Raw genomic sequence first — 20,968 nt, forward strand, 5'->3', positions numbered from 1 at the left:
ACCAAAAGAGTAAGACAGCTTTTAGAAGACACTATCAGTAAAAACACCAGGAACTTTCCAGTTGAACTCCAGTGGCACACTTTTTACTTTAAACCCTACAAAGCTCTTATTAGTCTACTCTGCTCACCTCATGAGTCCAGCTGTCTTGTGTGGTGGAGACTTTTCTGCCTGCTTTCCTCTCTGTTTCATGTCAGATAGTCGCTGCCGCATGTTGATGGTCATTTCTGAGCTCAGACGCCAGATGAAGATGCAGCTGAAAGAGGGAAAGATGAGGCTTGGTTTAAGTCTCAGCTCATTTTATTAACATTATCAATTTCATTTGCAAAGGCAAACAAGAAACCTTCTCAACTGTGGTGGGGAGAGACACACACAGCAACAGCTTCATGGAAACTCAATCCCACCACGAGCCTCATGACAAAAATGTAAAGTGTGCCTGGCAAAGACTCCTTATGAACTAGAGCAACTGCACAGACATTTGCACAGGCTCATGTCTTATCCTGTACCTTTATTCCCCTACCTGACCAGCTGCCGAAGGAAATGTCATAACAAGTCAATCCATGGTCAGCAGGATAAATGAAGTCTGGCTTTCTACAGATGTGTTTTACATCCTCTTAGCATCAATTAAGCTGCAGGCTCTGATTGCACCTTCCCCTATGGGCAAGATTTTCCTAAAGTCTCTCCCTCCATCTCCTTTGATTCTCTGTGGTGTACTAACAGTTAAGCTTATGCAGTCATTCTTTTTATAGCCAGAGTAGTTCTACTTCTCTATTCTGACTCTCCCCAGGAAACTTCTAAGGAATGTGATGGAATTTGGTCAATGGATTTAAAACTGTTTAAGAAAAAGAAACAAAGTGTCATCTCATTGGTTTCATATTCTTCAGAAATCTGGCTTAAAAAAATATATTCCTCATCACATTAGAGAATACTATATTTCATCTTCAGCTACTAGACAATAAAGCAACCAGTATTTTCTTTAAAATGCAACCTCAGTGCTAACTAATTCTTTTCATCTCACTCACCTTTCCTGTCTAGCTGGGTGCATTTACGCTGATGTAGAAACAGAGGTGGTGTTTTTGCTATCGCTTATAACATCATGCTTGCTACTTTGGAATCCAAAGAGTATTTAATCAAGTTCTTCAAGACCTGTCAGTGTCACCGTATTCATCTGTACTCCAATACACTAAGGTATTTTCAATGAGGGGCTTTCCCCTCCTTCCTTGCTAGTTTGTAAAAATTCATTTCCTCTACCGTTTTGAACAGTGATCATGAATTTTGGTCTCCTGGACCAGAGGGAAACACCAAAAGCACCAGGATCTTGAATGTCTGCATATTCTCCATTATTTTTTGTTCACTTGTTTCATGAAAGGACATTTTAAAAAGTTTCTTCTTCATGCCTTCTTCAAAGGAAACAAACAACAAAACACCATTTCATGAAAAACTGACAAATCACTTCTTGCCCCTAGCCCCTGAGCTTTGTCACACATGAGTGGAACATCACTCCCAGCTACTCAAGTCGCACACAGACACAGAAGCTTCCCATCACCAGTGCAAACATTGTCATCCTTCTCCCCAGCTTTTCAGCCAAAAGAAAGTTGTGAGGCACTGCATCTGGGAACTATGGCAACCTAAGGCAGCCAGCTGCTTCTCCTTAAAAACATCTCTCCTGAACATAACAGCAACTATAATCTGCTGCTTAGACAACACTGAAAAGCGGCAAAGAAAATTCGGCAAGCAAATCTGGCTTGTTCATTTACCCCGCCCCCACAGCAATCAAACCTAGAGCTAAGCAGCAAACAGCATGAACTTGTAAATGCATTAAATACATTGGCATTCTACAAAAAGCTTTGCATAAGTATGCTCCCACCTACCCCTTTATGTTTTTTTTTGGTTTGGTTTGGTTTGGTTTTTTTTGAACGTGCAGTATTTTTGTGCCAATCCTTGTGCCCCTCATCTCCATTGTTCTCTTCCCAGTTTCATCTTTGCACATGCTGTACTGTGTGATCAGGGTATTTTCCCTGTTCTCCTTTGTAAAAGGCACTTTCTTTGCTCCTTACAGCTAAGTTCTTCATGAATCCCTTCCTCACTTCTCAACCACCTCCTCCGCACCCTTAGTGAAGAAAATGACAGTCTCTCATGTCAACAAGGGAACATTGCACTAAATCACATGCAGCATTGGATACCTCAAGCCTTCCACGTTTCTGGAATTTATCAGAAATTCACAACAAAAGGGGTCTTTATTCTGCAACTTTTCCCTTAACCTATTTACACACATGTAAGATGTAAGGAAAAACAAATTATTTACTTTTTACTGAAAGAAAGAAAAAAATAACAACCTGATGCAATTAAAGGTGATATATTTTACATTTTGTAACAACTGACTCCCTAGAACTCTGTTTCCAGTTCAATTGTGTTTTATTAATAGGAGAGAGAAAGAGAAAGAGAGAATCTGTGTTGCGCAGATCTTGAGATGGCACTCCAGGAAGCCTTGTTTCTCAAAGGAAAATCTTATTAGGTTCAGCTGATTTAAGCATTCACTGATTCCAGGAGCAGTGGGTCTGCTCGCCTCTACAATCATTACATTTGGCATATATTCTGCTTTTCCCTTAGGCTCAGCCTGGTTATTATTTAATATTTTCATGAGCTGATTTGGCTCAATAATCAGCGGGAACCTCAGCTGGGGAGCCAGGGGCTGCTGATTTAGTGACTTGAATCAGCTTAGTGAGGGGTCAGCTGCACCACAGCTGACTTAGGGGAGCAGGGAAGAGGATCATATGGACAGAATGGGAAGACTGGGGACAGGCCTTTCCTTTTTGCTGCTAGACAGGCCCATTCACATGGTGAAGCCTCAGACATGGGGGTACTGTAAGAGAAAGATGTGGCGCCACTGTTCAGGATATCACAAACTCCATTACACTGCATTACGTTACGGACCTGAGAATGGTAAAGTAAGAGGCCACGTCCCTGTTTCCTTTCCAGCAGGGAATAATAGTACCTATATTCAGAAAACCACAAGAAAAACATTTCACATGGATGTCTTGTTCTATGGAAGGATAATTTCTGCCAGAGCGCATTTCAGATTTAGAACACCCTGAAGTTCCTTTGGACTTTGTAAGACATTCCTCATGAAATCAATCTACCTTCCTTCTGGACAAACTTTAAATCTAGTGTAAGATGGTATGAGCTGGTATCACAAACTTACCTGTCACCAGAAACAGAGATCAGATGTTTGCAGTCATTACTGAATTTCATCCCAGTTACAATTTCTGTGTGAAATAAAGCATGATCAATAAACCTTCCTTTAATTATTTCAATGAGTAGAACAGATCATTAGCCAAATAGAATTTGTATTGCTGTGCTGAACACAGACTGATTAAAGCCAAACACTTCACAGATCGATATGCCCCAATTACCATAATCACCTAAGATTAGAAAGGTTATACCATGGCAAAATAAGCATACAGACTGCAGTTTCTTCTTGTCTATAACAGAATAGCCCCTGCATGACAGGAGCTGAGAGTATATCATAAAGAAATTTAGCATACACTGAAAAAACACAGACTATCTTACACAGACCATTAACTGTGCAAACAAATACGTGGCCTGACAGGCACACATGCACATGTGCTTATCTTTTCCAATGCAAAATGCAGTCTGAAAAAAGTTTGCAATGAAATAAACTATTACAATTTCACCCAAATATAACCTAATCCAAAATATCCACTGGATAAACTTTGGTGCAGAGGAACCTTCAGGAAGCTTTGACTGGTACCAGACAGTAATAATGCAGTCATCAGCAGAAAAATGTGTTTCCACAAGTTTACATGCCCTACCTGAGTGCCCATACATGGTTGCAACACACTCGCCAGAATAGAAATCAAAGATGGAGAGGTTCTTGTCAGAACAACTGGTAGCAATATAAAGCCCAGAGGGATCAGTTTGCACCTGTTTAGGAGGTAAGAGAAGTGCAAAGAACTGGTGAGAATGTGCTTTCAAACTGCATGTAAACAGTCCAGAGCAGCAAAGACAACCATAATTGTTAACAAAACAAAATGCAAGTAGCTCCATGAGACTCCAGTTTAGTACCAGGCTGCCCAGCATCACAGGACAAATGCCCAGTAAAACTAACCTGTTAGAAAACCATTTCCAGCCTAATCAGAGACTATAGACACTTCACATTGAGTGTCTTCATGACTGTGAAGGCACCATCACCAATAGACAAGCTTATACCTCTGTTTCCCACCTTCTTTTAAGCACTGAGGTCTTATTTTTTTCTACCATATGATCAAAACAAAATAGAAAAATCAAAATAAATAAATAAAATCAGAGCTGCCAGACTTTAGTCTCAGAATCCAATCCTGAAGAGAGAAACCGACAGAGAAAAAGCATCTTTGATGATGATGTGGTCAAATCTCCAGCATTCACAATGTTTGTTTTTTTGTTGTTGTTGTTGTTTTTAATATACACCCATTTATTGTTTTAGCCTCGATCAAATACCTCACTATGACTGAAGCAGCACTACACAGCAAATATAGCTATTGTCAGTAAATGTCATGCTTTGTGCTTTGCAGAACTTTGAGGAATCATGAGTGAAAATGTCTGTTTTTTGAAGAAGCCACAATGTTAAAATAATGATAGCTTTTTTCAATAATGTTTATTTTGTTGCTGTATCTTTTGCTTCAGATATCACTATTTGGATTCTTTTTGCTAAACTTCAATGTATGTTATGACCTCACAACAACATACTGAAAAAAGTTTAAATTCCAGAGGAAACTATAATCCCTTCGTTACATAACTGTCCTAAAAACAAAAAAAAAAAATAATTGAGATTCCCCACTTGAGCTACACATGGAAAAAAAAGGATATTAAAAAAATCCAGCTTCCAGCAGCACTTCATGGTTTGTACTCTTAGAAAGATATCATCAGACACCTGAGCTTACCATCAATTTTTCATTTTCATTACTATGGCTTATAAAAACTTGATAGGAATATAATAGACACAGAGAATAAGAACTTTTTTCTCTCTGTAAAAAAGAAGAGGTGACACTGAATAAAGCTATTTGCTTTCCTCTCCTTTTTTTAACCCAGTTATTTACACCCTTCAGTAATACTGCTAAGCCTGTACAGCTGAACAGAAATATTTGTTCTTAAAAGTATAAAAAGATGAAAATGTAAAAATGAGTGAAAACAAAAACAATGAAGAAGCTTGTTTGGTAACTTAAGCAGAGAGATACCTTGGTTGTGTCAATTGGTCTTCCCCCTTTAAAGACATGAATGCAACTTTTCTACACACCAATGTGCTAGCATCAATATTAACACTAAATCTTTAATGCATGTGGGTGTACCAGGGGAAGCACAGTGGCAGAACCAGGCAAGCTACCCCAAAGCCTGGATACACTCAGCAGGTGTGAAACACAGACAGATTCTGTCTAAACAGTGCTAGGTTTGTCCAGCCCTCCAGGGCTCAAGAACTTGAGCTTTTCAGGGCAGATGCTACTTAATTTTATCAACCTGTAAAGCCTTTCACTTGCATTTGCCCTCCAGCAATGATATTTCTCAAGTCTGATCAACAGGCGACTCCACCTAAAAATCCTGTCAACAATAATAAAGAAGGCCAGAATGAGCTCTCTGGAGCCAAAAATTAAAGGACTGAAGTAAGGAGACTAAAGTATTTCCTGATGGGCGTTGTTGGAGTTCTGCTTGTTTTCGCAGCATGGGACTGTGTCTCACCTCAGACAGGGGACAGGGAGAAATTATCATTGTCCACTGACTCTTTTCCTGTTTTAGCCTGATAGCCAAATACTTTACTGTCCCTTAAGGATGGAGGTAGGAGGAAGCAGCAGCAGGATAAGGATGAGCAAAGCAGAGAACAAGAAAAAAAAAATTATTGTGTTCAGATTCATATTTCATTTTCTAAGATCTAATCTACACTCAGAAGAGCAGGAAAAAGGAAAAAGGAAAAGAGAAGAAGAAAGAAAACGACTTACTTTGATGAGGGTGCCATCTTCACCTTGGGATCCCTTGTAAAGTTTCTTCTGCTTTCCACTGCTTATGTTGAAAACCCTGGGTGGGGACATTTCACATGAGATACAGGGAACAGGGCCTAACCACGGGAAGTAGAGCTGCAGCCTCTACAAACTATAACCACCAATCATTTAAATGGTTTAAGAAACAATCTAGAAATTAATGTAAGGACCTAAGACTGGATGATAAAATATCAAGCAGTTTATCTGCTTTAAAATTCAGGTTTGATTCTCAATTAAGAACAAGTATAGCATGCTGACACTGAATGGAAGTTGAATGGGAGGGAGCAAACCTTGCCATGCCTTGTTATGGTTGCTAATGGTTATGTAGCAGGAACAATAATAAGCTCCAGCCATTCCACCCTTACTATAAAAATACCTGTGGTTTCTTCATACTAAAAGAAAGGTTTAAGAGAGCGAGACCCTTTGTTTACATGAGAATGCAAAAACAAATGACATTTAGCAGTGGCATTGAGCTATGTCCAGAATTCTCAGCATGTCATCCAGATACAACAAGAGACACACAACTACAGAGATTCTCCTTTGCTTTAAAGGCAGAAGCAGACAGGCTGGAGAAATCGATAAAAAGGGAGCAGAGAATGGACTCCACTTGTAAAAAGACAGTCACAACTAGTTCAGTTTTAAGCTCCTGCAGTCCCAGCTACTTCACAGTAACTCAAAGCTTCTCACGGGACATACCTTTAAAAGTAAAAGTTACCATAGTGCAGAAGTTCTTGCCCCACAGCTCAATGATGTGCCAAGGAAGGCACACTTTCTGTCTCCAGTAGAAAGGCTTTGCTCTGCAGGGCAACCCAGCAAGAAGCTGAGAATCCAATGGACATTATTATATATCCACACTTGTTTGTTTGTTATCAGCAATGAAAAGCAGAGTTCAACCTCAGAGTTTGAGGTGAGACCTCAGATCAGTCTGAAAGTGCTGTGGCAAAGAATCAAGTAACAATGATGGGGCTCGGACTGCTCTAGCTAATTCATTTATGATTGCAATAATATTTTCAAGACAAGAGGTGAAAACTAACCTGATATTACGATCCTGGCAACCAATAGCTGCATATTTCCAGCTGGGATCCACATCCATGTCATACAGAGTAGTCTTCCTAACAATGTGATGTGTTCGGGTAAATTGAACCCCTTCTCCTGTCTAAGCATGCAAGTAAAAGACCATGTCAAAATCAAGTACTTAACCCATTATTAAAAACTTCTAAATTCAGATCCTCTCACACAGCCAGCACAAACCAACACTTCCCTCTAACCAGGTGTGCTGGGAGCAGCTGGGACTGTAGGCACAGCAAACTCCTCCCTCCAGCCCATACTCTTTCACTACTCTTCACAATAGCTGGGACAGCAGGAGAAAAGCAGATATCCTGACAGTTCTCTACTTTGAATCTTGCTGAGAGAGGTCAGGCTGGGAGCCCTGCATGCTTCACAGAAATAGTTCTCTGAATGTAATCTCTTGTATTGAGAAAGAGTGGGAGACACTGGGGCTGAAACAGCAACAATCACTTACAGAACTCCGATATTGCTCTTTAAAGTAGTTCCTTTATGGAGAGATTATTAAAAAAACACACAGCAACCTGCAATAACTTTACCTTCTGCGCAGTGCGGAAATAGATGCTCTTGTCTGCTCCACAGCTTATCATTCTCACTTTCCCATCATTGGCTGGAACAAAAAGGCAGGAGATGATCAAAAGATAAATACAAGGTGGAGGAAATGCTTCCAATTATACCACTGCTCATTTATTCCAGACCTGATTAGCTAGAACTGGCTCCTACCTTAGCATTAAGACACTGCAGCAATACAGAAGCCCCTTCTCGGGGGCAAAATCTGATAATGCTCAAAGTGCATGACGTCTTAACACAGAGGACTTATGCAACAGATTAGGATGTAATTCTGTCTTTTCACCCAGTAACATGTTCATGTTCTTTGTGTGCCACAGCACTCTGTGGCAATATGACAAGAGTAAGGCGGGTATAAGCTCAGTATAAGCTGGAAATGGACAATAGGCAATTTTCAGTCCTCAAAATCAGTCACATATTTCTTGCTGCCCTTTCTTACTGAAGGGTCAGTATTTCCTTCTTCCCTTAACACCGTTTTGTAACCAATCTATTTCTTCATCAAAGCAACACCTGAAAAAAGTCAATGGCATGAAAATGGATACAATATCACACACTTAAGCTGCACCCACTTGGACTGCTTTTAGCTCACAGACTAGCACAATGGCCTAAACTGCCAGGGCTTTCAGTGTGCCTCCCCCATCTCCTAGTTCAGTTGGCTGCATTCAAAACCAGCTCATTGTAAGACAGAGCTGTCAGAGAACTTCTGCTGGCCTTGGAGCTACTTGAGAAAAAGCTTGAAAGTGCCTCAGCAGAGGCTCCCTGAAACTGTTCCATGAAGCTTCAGCAAGGTCCTTTCACTTGAGAGCTACTTTCAAGGTCAGATTCTCATCCTTGAAACCCAACTGAGCAATGCTGCAGCAGCACTACAACCACACCTACACCTGGCCATGTACCCCACTGATCCAAACCCTGGCCCACACACTCGGCTTCCTGATTTGAACTTGAACTTGCCTTGCTGCTATAGATTTGCCTGGCAATCGCTGAACTGGGACCAACCTTGCATACCAACTCCAGGTTGGCCCTGACTAGCTGATTTGTCTTCCTGGCTTGTTCTTGGACCTGTCTCTTCACTATGGATTTGTCTGGTGCTCTGGACTGCTGGCTGAATCTATTTACTGTCACTGGACTTAGTCTGCTCCACCTTGTTTAGGTACTGTGGAACTTTCCCATTGCCAATGAGGCCACTAGCGCTGCCGGCCTTCCTGTCACCCTTGACTACAGGCTCCTCTTCCCCTCCAGATCAGCCAGTCCTTGTTGCTCCCTGACAATTGCACACCGCACCACTGTCTTTGACCACCAGAAGTAACAGTGCTGGGGATGCAGCGTGCTCCATTATCATGAATGCAAAACCTCACGCTGGTTTGCAATGACAAATTTACTTGTGACTTGTTAATCCCAAAATATTTTTGTGGGGCTTAGGATTTTTTTTTGAGGATGACTGTTCCACAGTAGTCCTTACTAAGAAAACGGCATAACTATCTGACATCAGTTAAAGGGGGTAAATCATTATAGAAAACAGATTTCTAAAGAAATTCTTGGGGATTCAATCAGGAGAGGTTTTTTCAATTAAGAAGAAGGAGAAGGAAAAAATAGATGGGAAAAGGAGGCACCTTCTATTAGGACTATAGCTACAGATGACAAAAAAAAAGCAGCAGCAGCTTCAGCCTGACCTACTTCTAGTATTTAAGCAGTTCAAATTACTTCACAGACACAACTATGTCCAATGGGACAACAGCTGTGTTTAAATCCAACATTGGAGGGAGGTTGCGACTATCTACCTGCAAACTTCACAGCAGTGATGGAAGAAGAATGTTCATCCAGGGTCTGCTGCAGGCTGTAGTCCTTTCCAGCATCCAAGACATGAATCAGTCTATCCCGACTGGCTGAGGCTAAGAGCTTTAACCCTGTAAGAAAGTTAAAAAGAGGGCAAGACCATTACTAAAAACCCATTTGCTCTTCCAGTCACCATTTTAAAACAGCCCAAGTCATATTAGAATCAAAACATACTGTAGCAAACTGCAGGGATGGACGCTAAGATATGCCCTCAAATTTCACACCACAAAAGCAGACAGAACAAGTTTCAATCTCAACCTACAATATTCCAAGGAAGAGTACGCAAAAGATGCCTTTTTCAAAGTTTCAGTCTACTAGCCCAGTCCTACAAGCCTGCTTCAAAATCCGTTGAAGGTTCTGACATACCATGGCTGGACATTCTGACTTGCTCAACACTACATTCATATGTAAAAGGGAAGGACCTCCATTGCATTTACCTGTGTCAGGTTTGGAGTACTCCAGACATAGGATCTCAGAGTCATGGGCTTCCACCTTCAGCATTTCCTGCAGAGACTGCAACTCATATATCCTAAGACATAACACGGCTGATTTTAGTATGCTTAATATAACCAGCAAAATCTGGTTTTGATTCTCATGCCTGCTGAGCCCTCACCCTGCACGAGAAGTTACATGGGATTACCTGAGAGTGCCTATCCTGTCCCCTGAGGCCAGGTGCTCCCCACTGGGACTCACACAGACAGTGCGTATCCCCACCTTTGTGTCCATCACTTGTGTGTCAGCTTTGTCTGCACCTCCTCCTGAGTTATAATCTGTGTCCAGAAGTACCTGAGTGTTGTCATCTACATAGATGATTTTCATCAAGTCCTGGGAATACAATAAACCCAGAAAAATATTAACTAGATACAAAATAATAAAGTGAAATTAGAAACATGGCTCCTGGCCCACATATAAACTTCACTGGCAGTAATTCTCTAATTGGTGGTAACTCTTAGCTAGGAGCAAACACTCGGTCCCTTCATATTGCAGCATGAAAGTTTCACAGCTGTGTTTCACAACCACCATTTGCAAAAGATTACCCTTTGGGCTGGAAACTATTAGCATCTCCTGCACAACAAAAAAGCTCTGGGATTAGTGATTACAATGTAGTAGAGGACACAGCAGGAACCTCAAAGACTTCTGAGCATCATCCAAGACAGCCCATGCCTTTTGAGATGGGTTCAAAAGAAGGAGCTTTTTCCACCATGAGCACATTGCTGAGAACAGGCAGGTCAGGGTTGCTGTGCCCAAAGATCTTCCAACACAACTGGCAGCAGAAACAAATGTCCATAAGGAATCACTGTACTGTATGAGTATCCTCACTCTTGGTATAGATGAAGTGAGGGTAAAATGTTCCTCATTCAATTCTCTCAATTCTCTCCCTTATTTAATAGATCTTTTCCAAATGAATCTCCAAGTGGTTACACAATACAGAGATTGGGAAAAAGAAAAGCAGCCCTCTTGAAGCATATGGCATGAACTGTTTTGGAAAAGACTAAGCTTGGTGAATCCTTGGGTGATTTATGGAAAAAAAAAATAGTACCCAGGGCCATTTCAGACAAGCTGTCTTTACATCTGTTATTCCTGTTATGTTTCTTCAGGTCCACAGATTTTACTAGACTTGTGCTCTACTTCCAGAGAAGCCTGTGTTGAGTTAGAGGTCCAGAGAAGTCTGGGCTTTAACTTGGGAATACTTGTGCATAAAAAAGAGCAACCCCAAGAGCAAGGAGGTGACCAAACCCTGGGATCTTACATTGCTGAGGATGTTGCGGTGCAGTGCTGTGCCATGAATGTTGGAGCTCTCAGTGTTCCACAGGCGAATGGTGTTGTCAGAGGAGCAAGTGATGAAAGAACCAGGGGGGAGGCATGACTGATTGTTGTCCTTCACCTCTGGATACATCTAAGGGCAGGTAAAAGCAACCTCTGAATGAGAGTGTCCTGCAGTGGCATCCTAGATACCAGGAGCAAGTTTCAAAACAGAGTAAAATGAAAGAGCTGTCCTGTCACTTTGTAAAGATGAGAGTCAGACAGGAGTTCTCCTAATGAAACCCTGTTTCTAAACCACAGCTTCATACTCACTTCAAACAAATGCTGAATGAGCTTCCCTGAATATAGAACAAACCTGTAAGAAGCCTGCAATAAGCCAGCATTCTTTGCTCCTGATGGTTCAAAGAGCACCTCAAAGACCATGCAACAACACTGCACTGTTGTCTGCAAATTTCAAGTATTATTGTGGATTTATAAACCACGAGGAAAGGAGATAAGTGACTAATAAATAAAAGGAGTCCTCAACCTCTTCACACTTTCTTTCCATGTTTCCTCTTCCTTATAACTGTTAGGATATACTTCAACATATTATCAATAGCATTGTATCCTGTATCTCCTTATGCTTCCCTCTGAGAAAAAGTCATCTAGACAGACTGGAAGACAATAACCACTTGGGAAGCTAATGCAGGATGTACTGGTAAATAGGTTAACAAATACCTGAGCTGAGATCTTATCACTTGTTTCATTCCTTTGCCTTTGGAGCACCTACTCACCACAGACCTCAAACACCTTTTTTGGGGGTCAGCAGTAAACAGGCATATTGGTGAAAGAGGCTCTTCCATCCAGCTTTATCCTTTTCTGTCCCTTCTGTCACCTCTCACCTTTTAGTGGTGATATATATTTTTTTTTCCCAGTAACACACTGCAATTAAAACATTTGTTCAGCACTTGCAGTGCACCCGAAGAACTGCCTCCAGCTCCAACCCAAGCCCCATAACAACCACAGTAACCACAGAAAGAAAATTGAGTCAACCCTTTCTCTCCACTTTAAGTATTTATATTCAAATTTGGCAGCTCTTCAGATGACTTCCCAACCATGACTCAAAACCCAAGACTTGCACGTGCAGACGATGTTTCCCATCTATCTTTACCTCAATGTTCCACACGCAGGAAGAGTGGTACAAAGCAGAGTACACCTTGCCCACTTTCTTTGGGTCTTTGACATCCCACACATACAGGCTGTGGTCATTGTATACACAGGAGAGCCACTGGTTGGTGGGGTCAAACGTCAAGGCAATTGTGTCCGGATACTTCGCATCAGCCATACCGGAGAAAAGACGACTGCAAAGAGAGAACAACAGCCTGGTTAAATTGTGCTCTCCAGGGGACTGAGAAAGGATGTTGAGCATGGGAGCTCAGATTTGCTGCAGGGATCTGGTTTGATGAACAATACACTATGGCGTACACAGGTAGAAAGAAAGTAGCTGGCTGGGAAGGCCTGTCAGTTGAACAACCAAAGTCCCAAGGGAAAAAAGAAAGTCCCATAGCAAAAGTCATTCTTACCATCCAACCCAGAGTCCCACCACAGGCAGGCATTTTGCTCTCCCTGAATGACCACCAAAGAGGACACTTGATCATCACTGGAGGTCATCATCATTTACCACTGCATAACCAAGCGGTAAAATCCAAGTCAAACAATCTCAAAAGAAAGGGAAGACAGAGGAATAACTTGTGATGCATGCTACCTTCTGTTTACTGATTGCAGGAACAGCTCTTGTGCAGCACCAAGGGGAAGCATGCTGCTACTTAAAATATAGGAGCACAACAGCACAATGAACAAAGGAATGATTCATTTCAACTGCCACTTGCCCGACATGCTTCCCTTCCACCCCTGCCCAGCACAAAGGACAGCCTGGGGCTGCTTGGAGCACTCCTGAGATGGGCAACTGCAGATGGGCACAGTCCTTTCTAGGCAGGCAGGTTCTCTGAAGAAAACTTAAATACAGAGGGATTCTGTAGAAGAAGGAAACACTCCCTTTCCCCCGTTATAACACGGTTGTGCCAACGTGAACCCGGTAACCCTGTATTTCCTGAACAGGGGTCTTCTGTTAAGTGCTGCTGAAATGCACATAGAGAAGGAGCTATTCTCTTGATCTGAGGTGAACACACCCATCTCACAGAGCTGCTAACAGTATTGAATAACATAATTATAGCCAGAGTGTAAGGGTGTTGAGAGCAAGCAATTTAAAAGGACAGATGGAGATGCAGGGATGAGGGCCAAAATGAAACCAAGTACACTGGACAATTGGAGCCCTGCTTCTCCAAGTGAGAAACTTTGAGGGCTAAGAGTGCAGCCCAGACCCTATCAAAAAATCAAGTCATGAATACAGTTGTGGGCCGTTGTGGACAACCGGCAACCCACAGAAAGGCTCTGGCATTTGTGGGAATATAAAGAGTCCTGTGTCTTCGAGCTTTTTGGAAGTAATAAAAAAAATGTTAAGATTGTAATCAACCTTAAAAATGCAAGCTTAAGAATCACTTGAATGTTTCTACTTGACTGATGGATGAGAGCAGCAGACAGTACTTTTAAAGGGTCTGCGTATGCAATTGCTTGACTTAGCACCACCAGAAACTGGTAAAGCTTTAAACTGAGATAGTTCCTTTTCCAGCTTCATTATTGGATTATCATTCCACTGATCCTCTGGAGGAGGGCTATGCAATGCACTGTTTGAACTTTTTACCTCAGGTTCCCAATAGAAGTTTAGAGAAAACATGCTGAGACACTCAAGAAAAAAAAAATATATATATATACATATATGTATCTCTGTAGACGTTGGAACTCCAGATACCACTAGAATGATGGCTGGTGGATTCATACACCTTTGGATTCCTTTTCCCACTAGGAACAGCAGTGGAAAAGAGGCAACAGATGAAGACTGGGAAACTGTTCATCTCAGAAGGTGAAAAATTGAGAGTCAAGGCAGAAGATTCTGGGGCAATGGAGGAAAACAAGACAAAAAAGTACAAAATTGAGGGAGGAGAAATCCTGAGGGAAACAGTAGGAGATTTGGGTTGATAAAAGATTGCAACAGAGCCTTTGAAAAAATACCACATGAAAGCCTGGGCATCTGTTAACAATGTAAGGAAGTTGCTACAGAGAGTCTTCAGCCCTTACACCAGCAATAAACAAAAGATGTGCCATGGTACAGAAGCAACTGAAGTGTGCCGCAGCATCCCGTACCCTCTCTGCCTGCTTGCTCAGAATAAACCAAAATCAAAAGACCACCAGACCTGAGCACCAGGGAGATGAAGAAGAAGACGTGCTGTGTAATCTAGCAACCAGCCTTGGGCTTTAGCCCAGCCATGCCAGGCAACGCTGTTAGAACTCAGGGAGATCTGCCACACACCGCCAATTTTAGTCCATAAAAAGAGCACAATCCAGATGGCAAAAGCCTTTGGAACAGTTTTAACCCACACAAGCCTCCCCTGCCCCCTTCAATCCTCTCCACAGTACCTGGCCTCAGTCACACTTGCGATGTCTGTTCCCAAGAAATGCGGCTTCGGCAGCGTGGTGACAAAGTGAAGGTTCAGAGGGTTAAAAATCCGCACAGTGCCATCAGCACAGCCACAGAAGATGTAATCATGATTCACGGAGATGCAGTTTGCCACAGTGGTCTGAAGAGGACATAGTACAAGGCTTGTGAGCAATGCACTTTCACTGCAAAGGTCACCAAACACACAACAGAGAGAATAGCAAATTGACAGACAAAGGAATCATGGTTAGAGAAGTGAAGTGAACTTGAGCCCTCTGGGACTAAGAAAAAGGCTAAAAATCCAGATATCTTTCCTGAGGAGCTTCCACCTGAGGTGTATTCTCAACATGTTTTTTTGTTCCTCTGTTACATTCAGTAACACCATCAGGCAAGCAGCGCCTCTCCCTGTACTAGCGCACCAATACATTACCTGTCCAAGGTGACAAGAAAAAAAAAAAAAAGAAAAAAAATGTTCTCCCCCCTTTGGGATCTCTACAAATGGCAGAAAATGGAAAAAATGGACTGTGACGATACGGGGATGAGTTCAATGCAAAACTGTTTTCCAACTTACTGTGAAGCTGTCTGTATTCTGAGCAAGAGTGAAAGGCAGAGTTTAGAGAAGAAAGGAAAGAAAAGAAGAGGTATTTCACTTGAGAGAAAGCATGGAAAGATTTTTGCCTTGGTTTTAATGCATTGGATTCTTTCAGGTGAACATCTTACATTCAACTGAAATGAAAATAAACCCTGTTAAATTCTTAACTATAGGCCGACCTGCTCTTTTAGAGTAGCCAAACCCACTACCTACTACCAAGGGAACCTGTATTTGAGACACGTGAGCCAGGTTAGACACTACAGAGAGGGTAGAAATCAGAATCCTTCAAATACTCCTGCTTACACGGGCCAACTAAGGAAGGACAACACGGGTTGCCAAAGCTACTTCAGGACATTGCTTTTCCAGAAGGGCAGTTACTGTAACACTGAGACTTGAGAATGAAAAAGTCTCAATGACTAATAAAATCCATCTGCCAAGAAGCAATGCCATTTTGTCTGGCTTTCCAACCAGAGTAAGTCACAAAGTGGCAGAGGCCTAATGACTCTTACTGCTGGTGGCCAGCTTGTGCTGAGTGCCCTTTATTATTTGTTGTTCCTGCTCTGCTTCAGCAGGCATGAATGTTACAGGACAGACAGAACAAAACTCACCCTCAGCTCCACCCACTTGTCTAACAGTCTCTTTTCATTGAATTCACACAGCAGGCCTGAGGATGTGATACAGAAGGTGCTGTCAGCTTTTTTGCCCCTTCCACATGCCACGTCTGCAAAGAAGTTGTTCCTTAGCTCTCCAAGCAATCCTGAACGACCTAGCAAGGGTACTGTAGCATTGACCTATCAATAAAAAAAAAAAACCGTTTGTTAGAAGCACAGTGAGGCACTCCAGAAAGACAGACTTATTTCATTTTAAAGAACAATAAGCCTTAATTGCTGAAAGGCCTTGAAGAAATGGAACTGCAAACAGCCTACAAGGAAATACAGTGACACATTTTACTTGTTGCAGACCCACTGGCTGCATAGTGTACTGGGACCATCAATGGAACAGAATATGACTAGTGCCACCAAAACTCAGCATAAAAAACATACAACCCAGAGACAGCAGAACCCCCCACAGGAAGAACCACCTTTTTTCATGGCCAATCTGTGATTTATACCAAATGCCAACAGGTGGTCCATGCATGAAGTAGGACCATCTGTTCATAAGCACTCAGAAAAATGAGCATACATGAATTCTGTCCCCCAGAGAAGAAGAGGACAGCTAAAAGGTTAAACGCTTTAGCTGAAATTTCAGAAATAACATTCACAATCTCTTGAGATACTCATACCAACATCAAACAGCTCTCCCTACTTCTGTGCTGCAAGGAGCTCAATAACTGCAGCTTTTTTCTATTTCTTTCGCTTTTGGAATATGTGACTACTAAAGAACAAGCATGATTCTCTGCAGTCCCAGCAGCCATGCTTCTTCTTCAGCACAGGGTAAAACAAGCTTATGGTGCCTCTGCAGCATGCATTTGCTACTATCGTATAGGGAAATTAAGACCTGAGAGCCAGGTATGGAGGGCTGAACCCCAGCAAAAACAAAGAATTCCCAGCTCCCACAGCTTACTGGGGCAAAATCCACCCTGCCGTAAGATGAAAGTGCTTGTTCACAGCTTGACCTCAACAAGCTTTTTCTCACCTTGGAGGTTTTGCTATCATCCAGGTACCAGAACTTGATGTGCCGATTTCCAGCAGTGACAAAGTAACTGCAGTCCTCTGAGAATGACACAGCTGTCACCTTACTCGAGACTTTGTTGGCTGCCACTACAATGTTTTTCTGGAAACATAATCATTTAGATAGCTTAATTTCTTTGCTCAGAAGAAAAGGAAGCTCATTTCAATTACAGGCATATACTCATTACAAGTGCTGCAGCAGGGAAAAGATGAGACCCAAACTATTACCTGTTCACCCCTGAATACAAACTCCCCAGCAGAAGCTGGGAGCATTGATTTGGCAGATAGCACATTTATATTCGACTCCACATCCGCATCAGCTGGGACTGAGAACAAGTCAGCAGTCACTAGTGACTGCAGGAACTGGTGTCTGAGCCTCAACTTGCTGGTTGCACAATCACAGGGAGCTCAAAGCAAACCCATTTCCCTTTCTAAACAGAAAGGCACACCGCAGGCGAGCACAAGGAGGAGCTCTCCCAGCCTCCAGGCAGCAGGTAGGTAAGGCACTCAAGATAGGGAACAGATATTTTCCATAAGGAAAACAGTACTGGTTCCTCCATAAACTCTCCCTTCTCTTTAAAGGCAGAAAGCTTCATAGAAAGACCCAGAACACAAAAGAAGCCCATGCCTGTACTAGAAGATAAAAAGCAAAATTTGCTGCACCTCTCTGTGCACTTCAAAAGGTCAAAAGGTTAGGAAAAGAAAATGGACTGTGGCAATGATAGGGTCATACAAAGGGAATGGACATTGTCCAAGCAGAACAGGCAGACAACAAGAGAACATTGTCCCCAGGACCAGCTCTCAGTTTTCCTCCTCCCCATCTTTTCCCAGGGAGAAGTGGTAGAAGTTAGAATTAAAAAAAATATATATATATATTTTACAAAGCCACCTATATGCAGTCCAACACATGCTGTGCATTATGTTAATCTTGGAGTTTCTACTTTCATTCGCATAACTTGAAAGAACCAAAAGACTGAGCGCTCTGTTTCCAACCCTGACACACATGCTTAAAGTACCACCACGCAGGTCAGCTATACAAAATAACAGAAAGGCCAAACTTCAGCTCATGTGGGGGAACTAAATTAAAGCAGAGGAAACTTGATGAAGAGGGTAACAAACTAACTAGGCAGACTTATAAGCTGCATCACATGAGACTTAACAGATGCATTGAAGTGTGTTTTTTAAAACACATCTTTTAGAGAGGGTTACTGCACCTGAAATGGTTGCAGGAGGTGACCCAAAACATAAATGCTTAGCTTTTACTAATGCAGAAGGCTCCAAGCCTGCCTATAAATGTGTGTGGTTTTATTTTGTTTTGTTTTCAACACACACAACACACACTTGGATGTTTTCTAATGGATAAGACAAAGGCTTTATTTCCACAGAATGTTGCTTCAACCCAAGGGTAGACAACATGGCCTCCATCATCTTTCTTTAAATTCCCATTCCAAATCATCAAGGATGGAATTGAAGCATTACAGATGCTGACACAACAAAAGCAAAATGAGCCAAGGGCATCCACTACACCAACAAAGAATCCCTGGTTGATGAGAGTTTCCATCCCCAACCTCATAAATTAGCTTTCTAACAAACCTCTGAAAAAGCACGAGGCTTTGACAAGGTTTCAGAGCCCAGGCTTTTCTGACAGGACAGCAAGATGTCACATGTCTCCAAGTCCGGAGAATATCCCTGCACTGAAGTGATTTAGACCATCCCTAAGGGACCGTAGCTTTCTCTCATGTCCAAGCTTGTCTGCATCTATAAGTGTCAAAAAAACAAACACAAAAAAGGGCAGAAAGCAGGACAGAACTGAAGTAGCTTAATGACAGACTGCCCACTCTTTTTAATTTAACAAGTCTGTGGTCCACCCAACCTCCTGAAGAACTTACCTTCCACGACCACACGTTGACAATCATGTCATGCTGGTACCCCACTGACACAATGTACTTGGAGCTGGGGGAGAATGCCACACAGGCCACCCCATACTTGTGCTCCTGGAGCTCGGCCACCTGGGTTCTCTCAGCGACATCCCACACCCGAACAGCCGGCATGTGTCCGCTCTGGAGGGGAGAGGAACACACACAGAACAGGAAACATAACTCTTGATGGCAGTTCTGACAGATTCAACCATACGTAAGTGGGGGGCTTGGAAAAAGATGTCTAGTTGCTGGAATCACAGCAGGGTGAGGTTAGAATCAAGTTCTTCAATTCTTTAAAGCCCAAGTTGTGGCTGCCAACCTAATGAGCATATGCATTTCAACAGGTGTCTGAAAGCATTAAGACTACCTCCCTTGCTTTAATCCTTTTCTTACCCTCCTCACAAAACTCCCAAAGACTGTAACGCTACCTTTCACGTATATCCCTGATCTTTGCAAAGGGAATTCACAGCCAGTTTCTGAAAAGGATTACGTGACATTGCATCTCTGGACTCAGTACAACAAAAGGCCCTAACACAGCATTGACATCGGAGATCCCAAACCAGGTCATACCATACAAAAACATGATGTGACTGTTCAAGTTAATTATCACACACCACTTCAGGGAGGCATATGGGAGACTAACAGTACCATTTCTGTCACAAAGGTAACGCATGAATGCGTGCTGCCTGAAAGAATATGGGCAAGGTAGTACCAGAGAAAGTCATTGAGAGAACAGACATCCTTTGTTTTTATGTTTGTTCTCAAAAGAAAGAGAAGTTCATAGACTTCAGAAATGCCAAGTCAGCACCTTCTGCCAGACAATTCCATTTTTTCCTTAGTTATTTGTTATTAAGGCAAAATAAAACAAGAAGCAGAAGATGAGCTGAAACTTTGGCCAAGAATGTGCCTGATGAGCAAATCCTACTAAAGAGCCTATCATGATTTCACGTTGTAATCTGTCAAAACGGTAGCTTGCCTGATAACATTTCCATGGCAACATGGCAAAATGGTAACTTTTCTGATCAGGGTTAAGTCATTTGACTGTGTGGGAGAGGCAGCTCCGATCACAAGAAGGAGAAATCACATCTTTAGCAACTCAGGACTGTGAATGTTTAATTGTCTTGTCTGAAAGCTTTGCCAAGCAACTGCTTGTAGCCCAGAAAAGTGCTATGGTCAGATCTTGCTGCAGTTAGTGCAGTTCTCCTGCACAGCATAGCTCAGGTCTGAAGCTGGCTGTCAAGATGCTACAATGAGCTAAATCAGCTGCTCTTTCAAGCAATTACTGTACTTAAACAAATGCATGTGTGTGTATATAAATATATTTTTATTTCCTAACATCTTAGCATAAACCTGCGGACCTTAACAAATTGAATTCATATTCATATAATAAATGTTCACCAAAAGCAAGCTCTGCGTCATGCCCATGCATGAGCAATTTATGCCTCCATAGGGAGAAAAAAAATAATTTTCCTTTGTATTGAAATATTCAAAAGACATTTGATGTGCATGGCATGCCAAGGACAAATCTCTGTGCTCTCCTTCCTGAAAAGCCAGTCGTGCAGGAAGCTAAATTGCTAAGAGGCAGAATTAGCATGAGGCTGCTAAAAGCGAGTTTGACAAAGTGAACTCAGCAAGCATTTCCCTGGGGGACCACCCACAGGACCAAGTAAGAAGAGGCTGCTGACACCGGCAGGGGACACCACTCCACCAAGTTCAAACTCAAATGTCAGGCATGTGGGAGGATACAAAAAGAGAAATGGCCTTACAACAGGGCAAGAGGAGACATGTTTTGCAACAAGGCAAAAAAAAAAAAAAAAAAAAAAAATTTCAATTAAAACTAAATGGAAAAGCTTTCTTTTTTTTTTTAATCAAAAATTGCCCTCTGCCCCAGTGAGGTGTCAAACTGGAAAGCTTGGGTTGTCAGTAAGAAAAATATCCACTTCATTTTTCACTTCTTTTTCTACCTCACATGAAAAGAGTAGAGCAGCAGAGAGGTACAAAAA

The 20,968-nt window shown here is 42.1% G+C and overlaps 1 protein-coding gene across 3 annotated transcripts in view; it reads right to left on the minus strand.

Annotated features, from left to right (window-relative positions):
* Positions 1-20,968, minus strand: part of MAPKBP1 (mitogen-activated protein kinase binding protein 1) — a 94,726-nt gene that overhangs the window by 23,804 nt on the left and 49,954 nt on the right. For 2 of the 3 annotated variants that reach the window (XM_035328626.1, XM_035328624.1), the window contains exons 5-20: positions 18,936-19,106; positions 17,012-17,149; positions 15,985-16,167; positions 15,356-15,373; positions 14,766-14,926; positions 12,403-12,592; positions 11,239-11,385; positions 10,129-10,313; positions 9,926-10,017; positions 9,434-9,559; positions 7,628-7,698; positions 7,058-7,179; positions 5,985-6,060; positions 3,831-3,942; positions 3,200-3,263; positions 128-253 (exon numbers count right to left, since the gene is read on the minus strand). In XM_035328626.1, coding sequence (XP_035184517.1) covers positions 128-253; positions 3,200-3,263; positions 3,831-3,942; positions 5,985-6,060; positions 7,058-7,179; positions 7,628-7,698; positions 9,434-9,559; positions 9,926-10,017; positions 10,129-10,313; positions 11,239-11,385; positions 12,403-12,592; positions 14,766-14,926; positions 15,356-15,373; positions 15,985-16,167; positions 17,012-17,149; positions 18,936-19,106 — 1,982 coding nt within the window. The remainder of the gene's footprint in view (positions 1-127; positions 254-3,199; positions 3,264-3,830; positions 3,943-5,984; positions 6,061-7,057; positions 7,180-7,627; positions 7,699-9,433; positions 9,560-9,925; positions 10,018-10,128; positions 10,314-11,238; positions 11,386-12,402; positions 12,593-14,765; positions 14,927-15,355; positions 15,374-15,984; positions 16,168-17,011; positions 17,150-18,935; positions 19,107-20,968) is intronic. The other variant, XM_035328625.1, reaches the window with a different exon arrangement.

The sequence above is a fragment of the Oxyura jamaicensis genome, chromosome 5 (assembly GCF_011077185.1).
Source record: "Oxyura jamaicensis isolate SHBP4307 breed ruddy duck chromosome 5, BPBGC_Ojam_1.0, whole genome shotgun sequence".
Taxonomy (NCBI): domain Eukaryota; kingdom Metazoa; phylum Chordata; class Aves; order Anseriformes; family Anatidae; genus Oxyura; species Oxyura jamaicensis.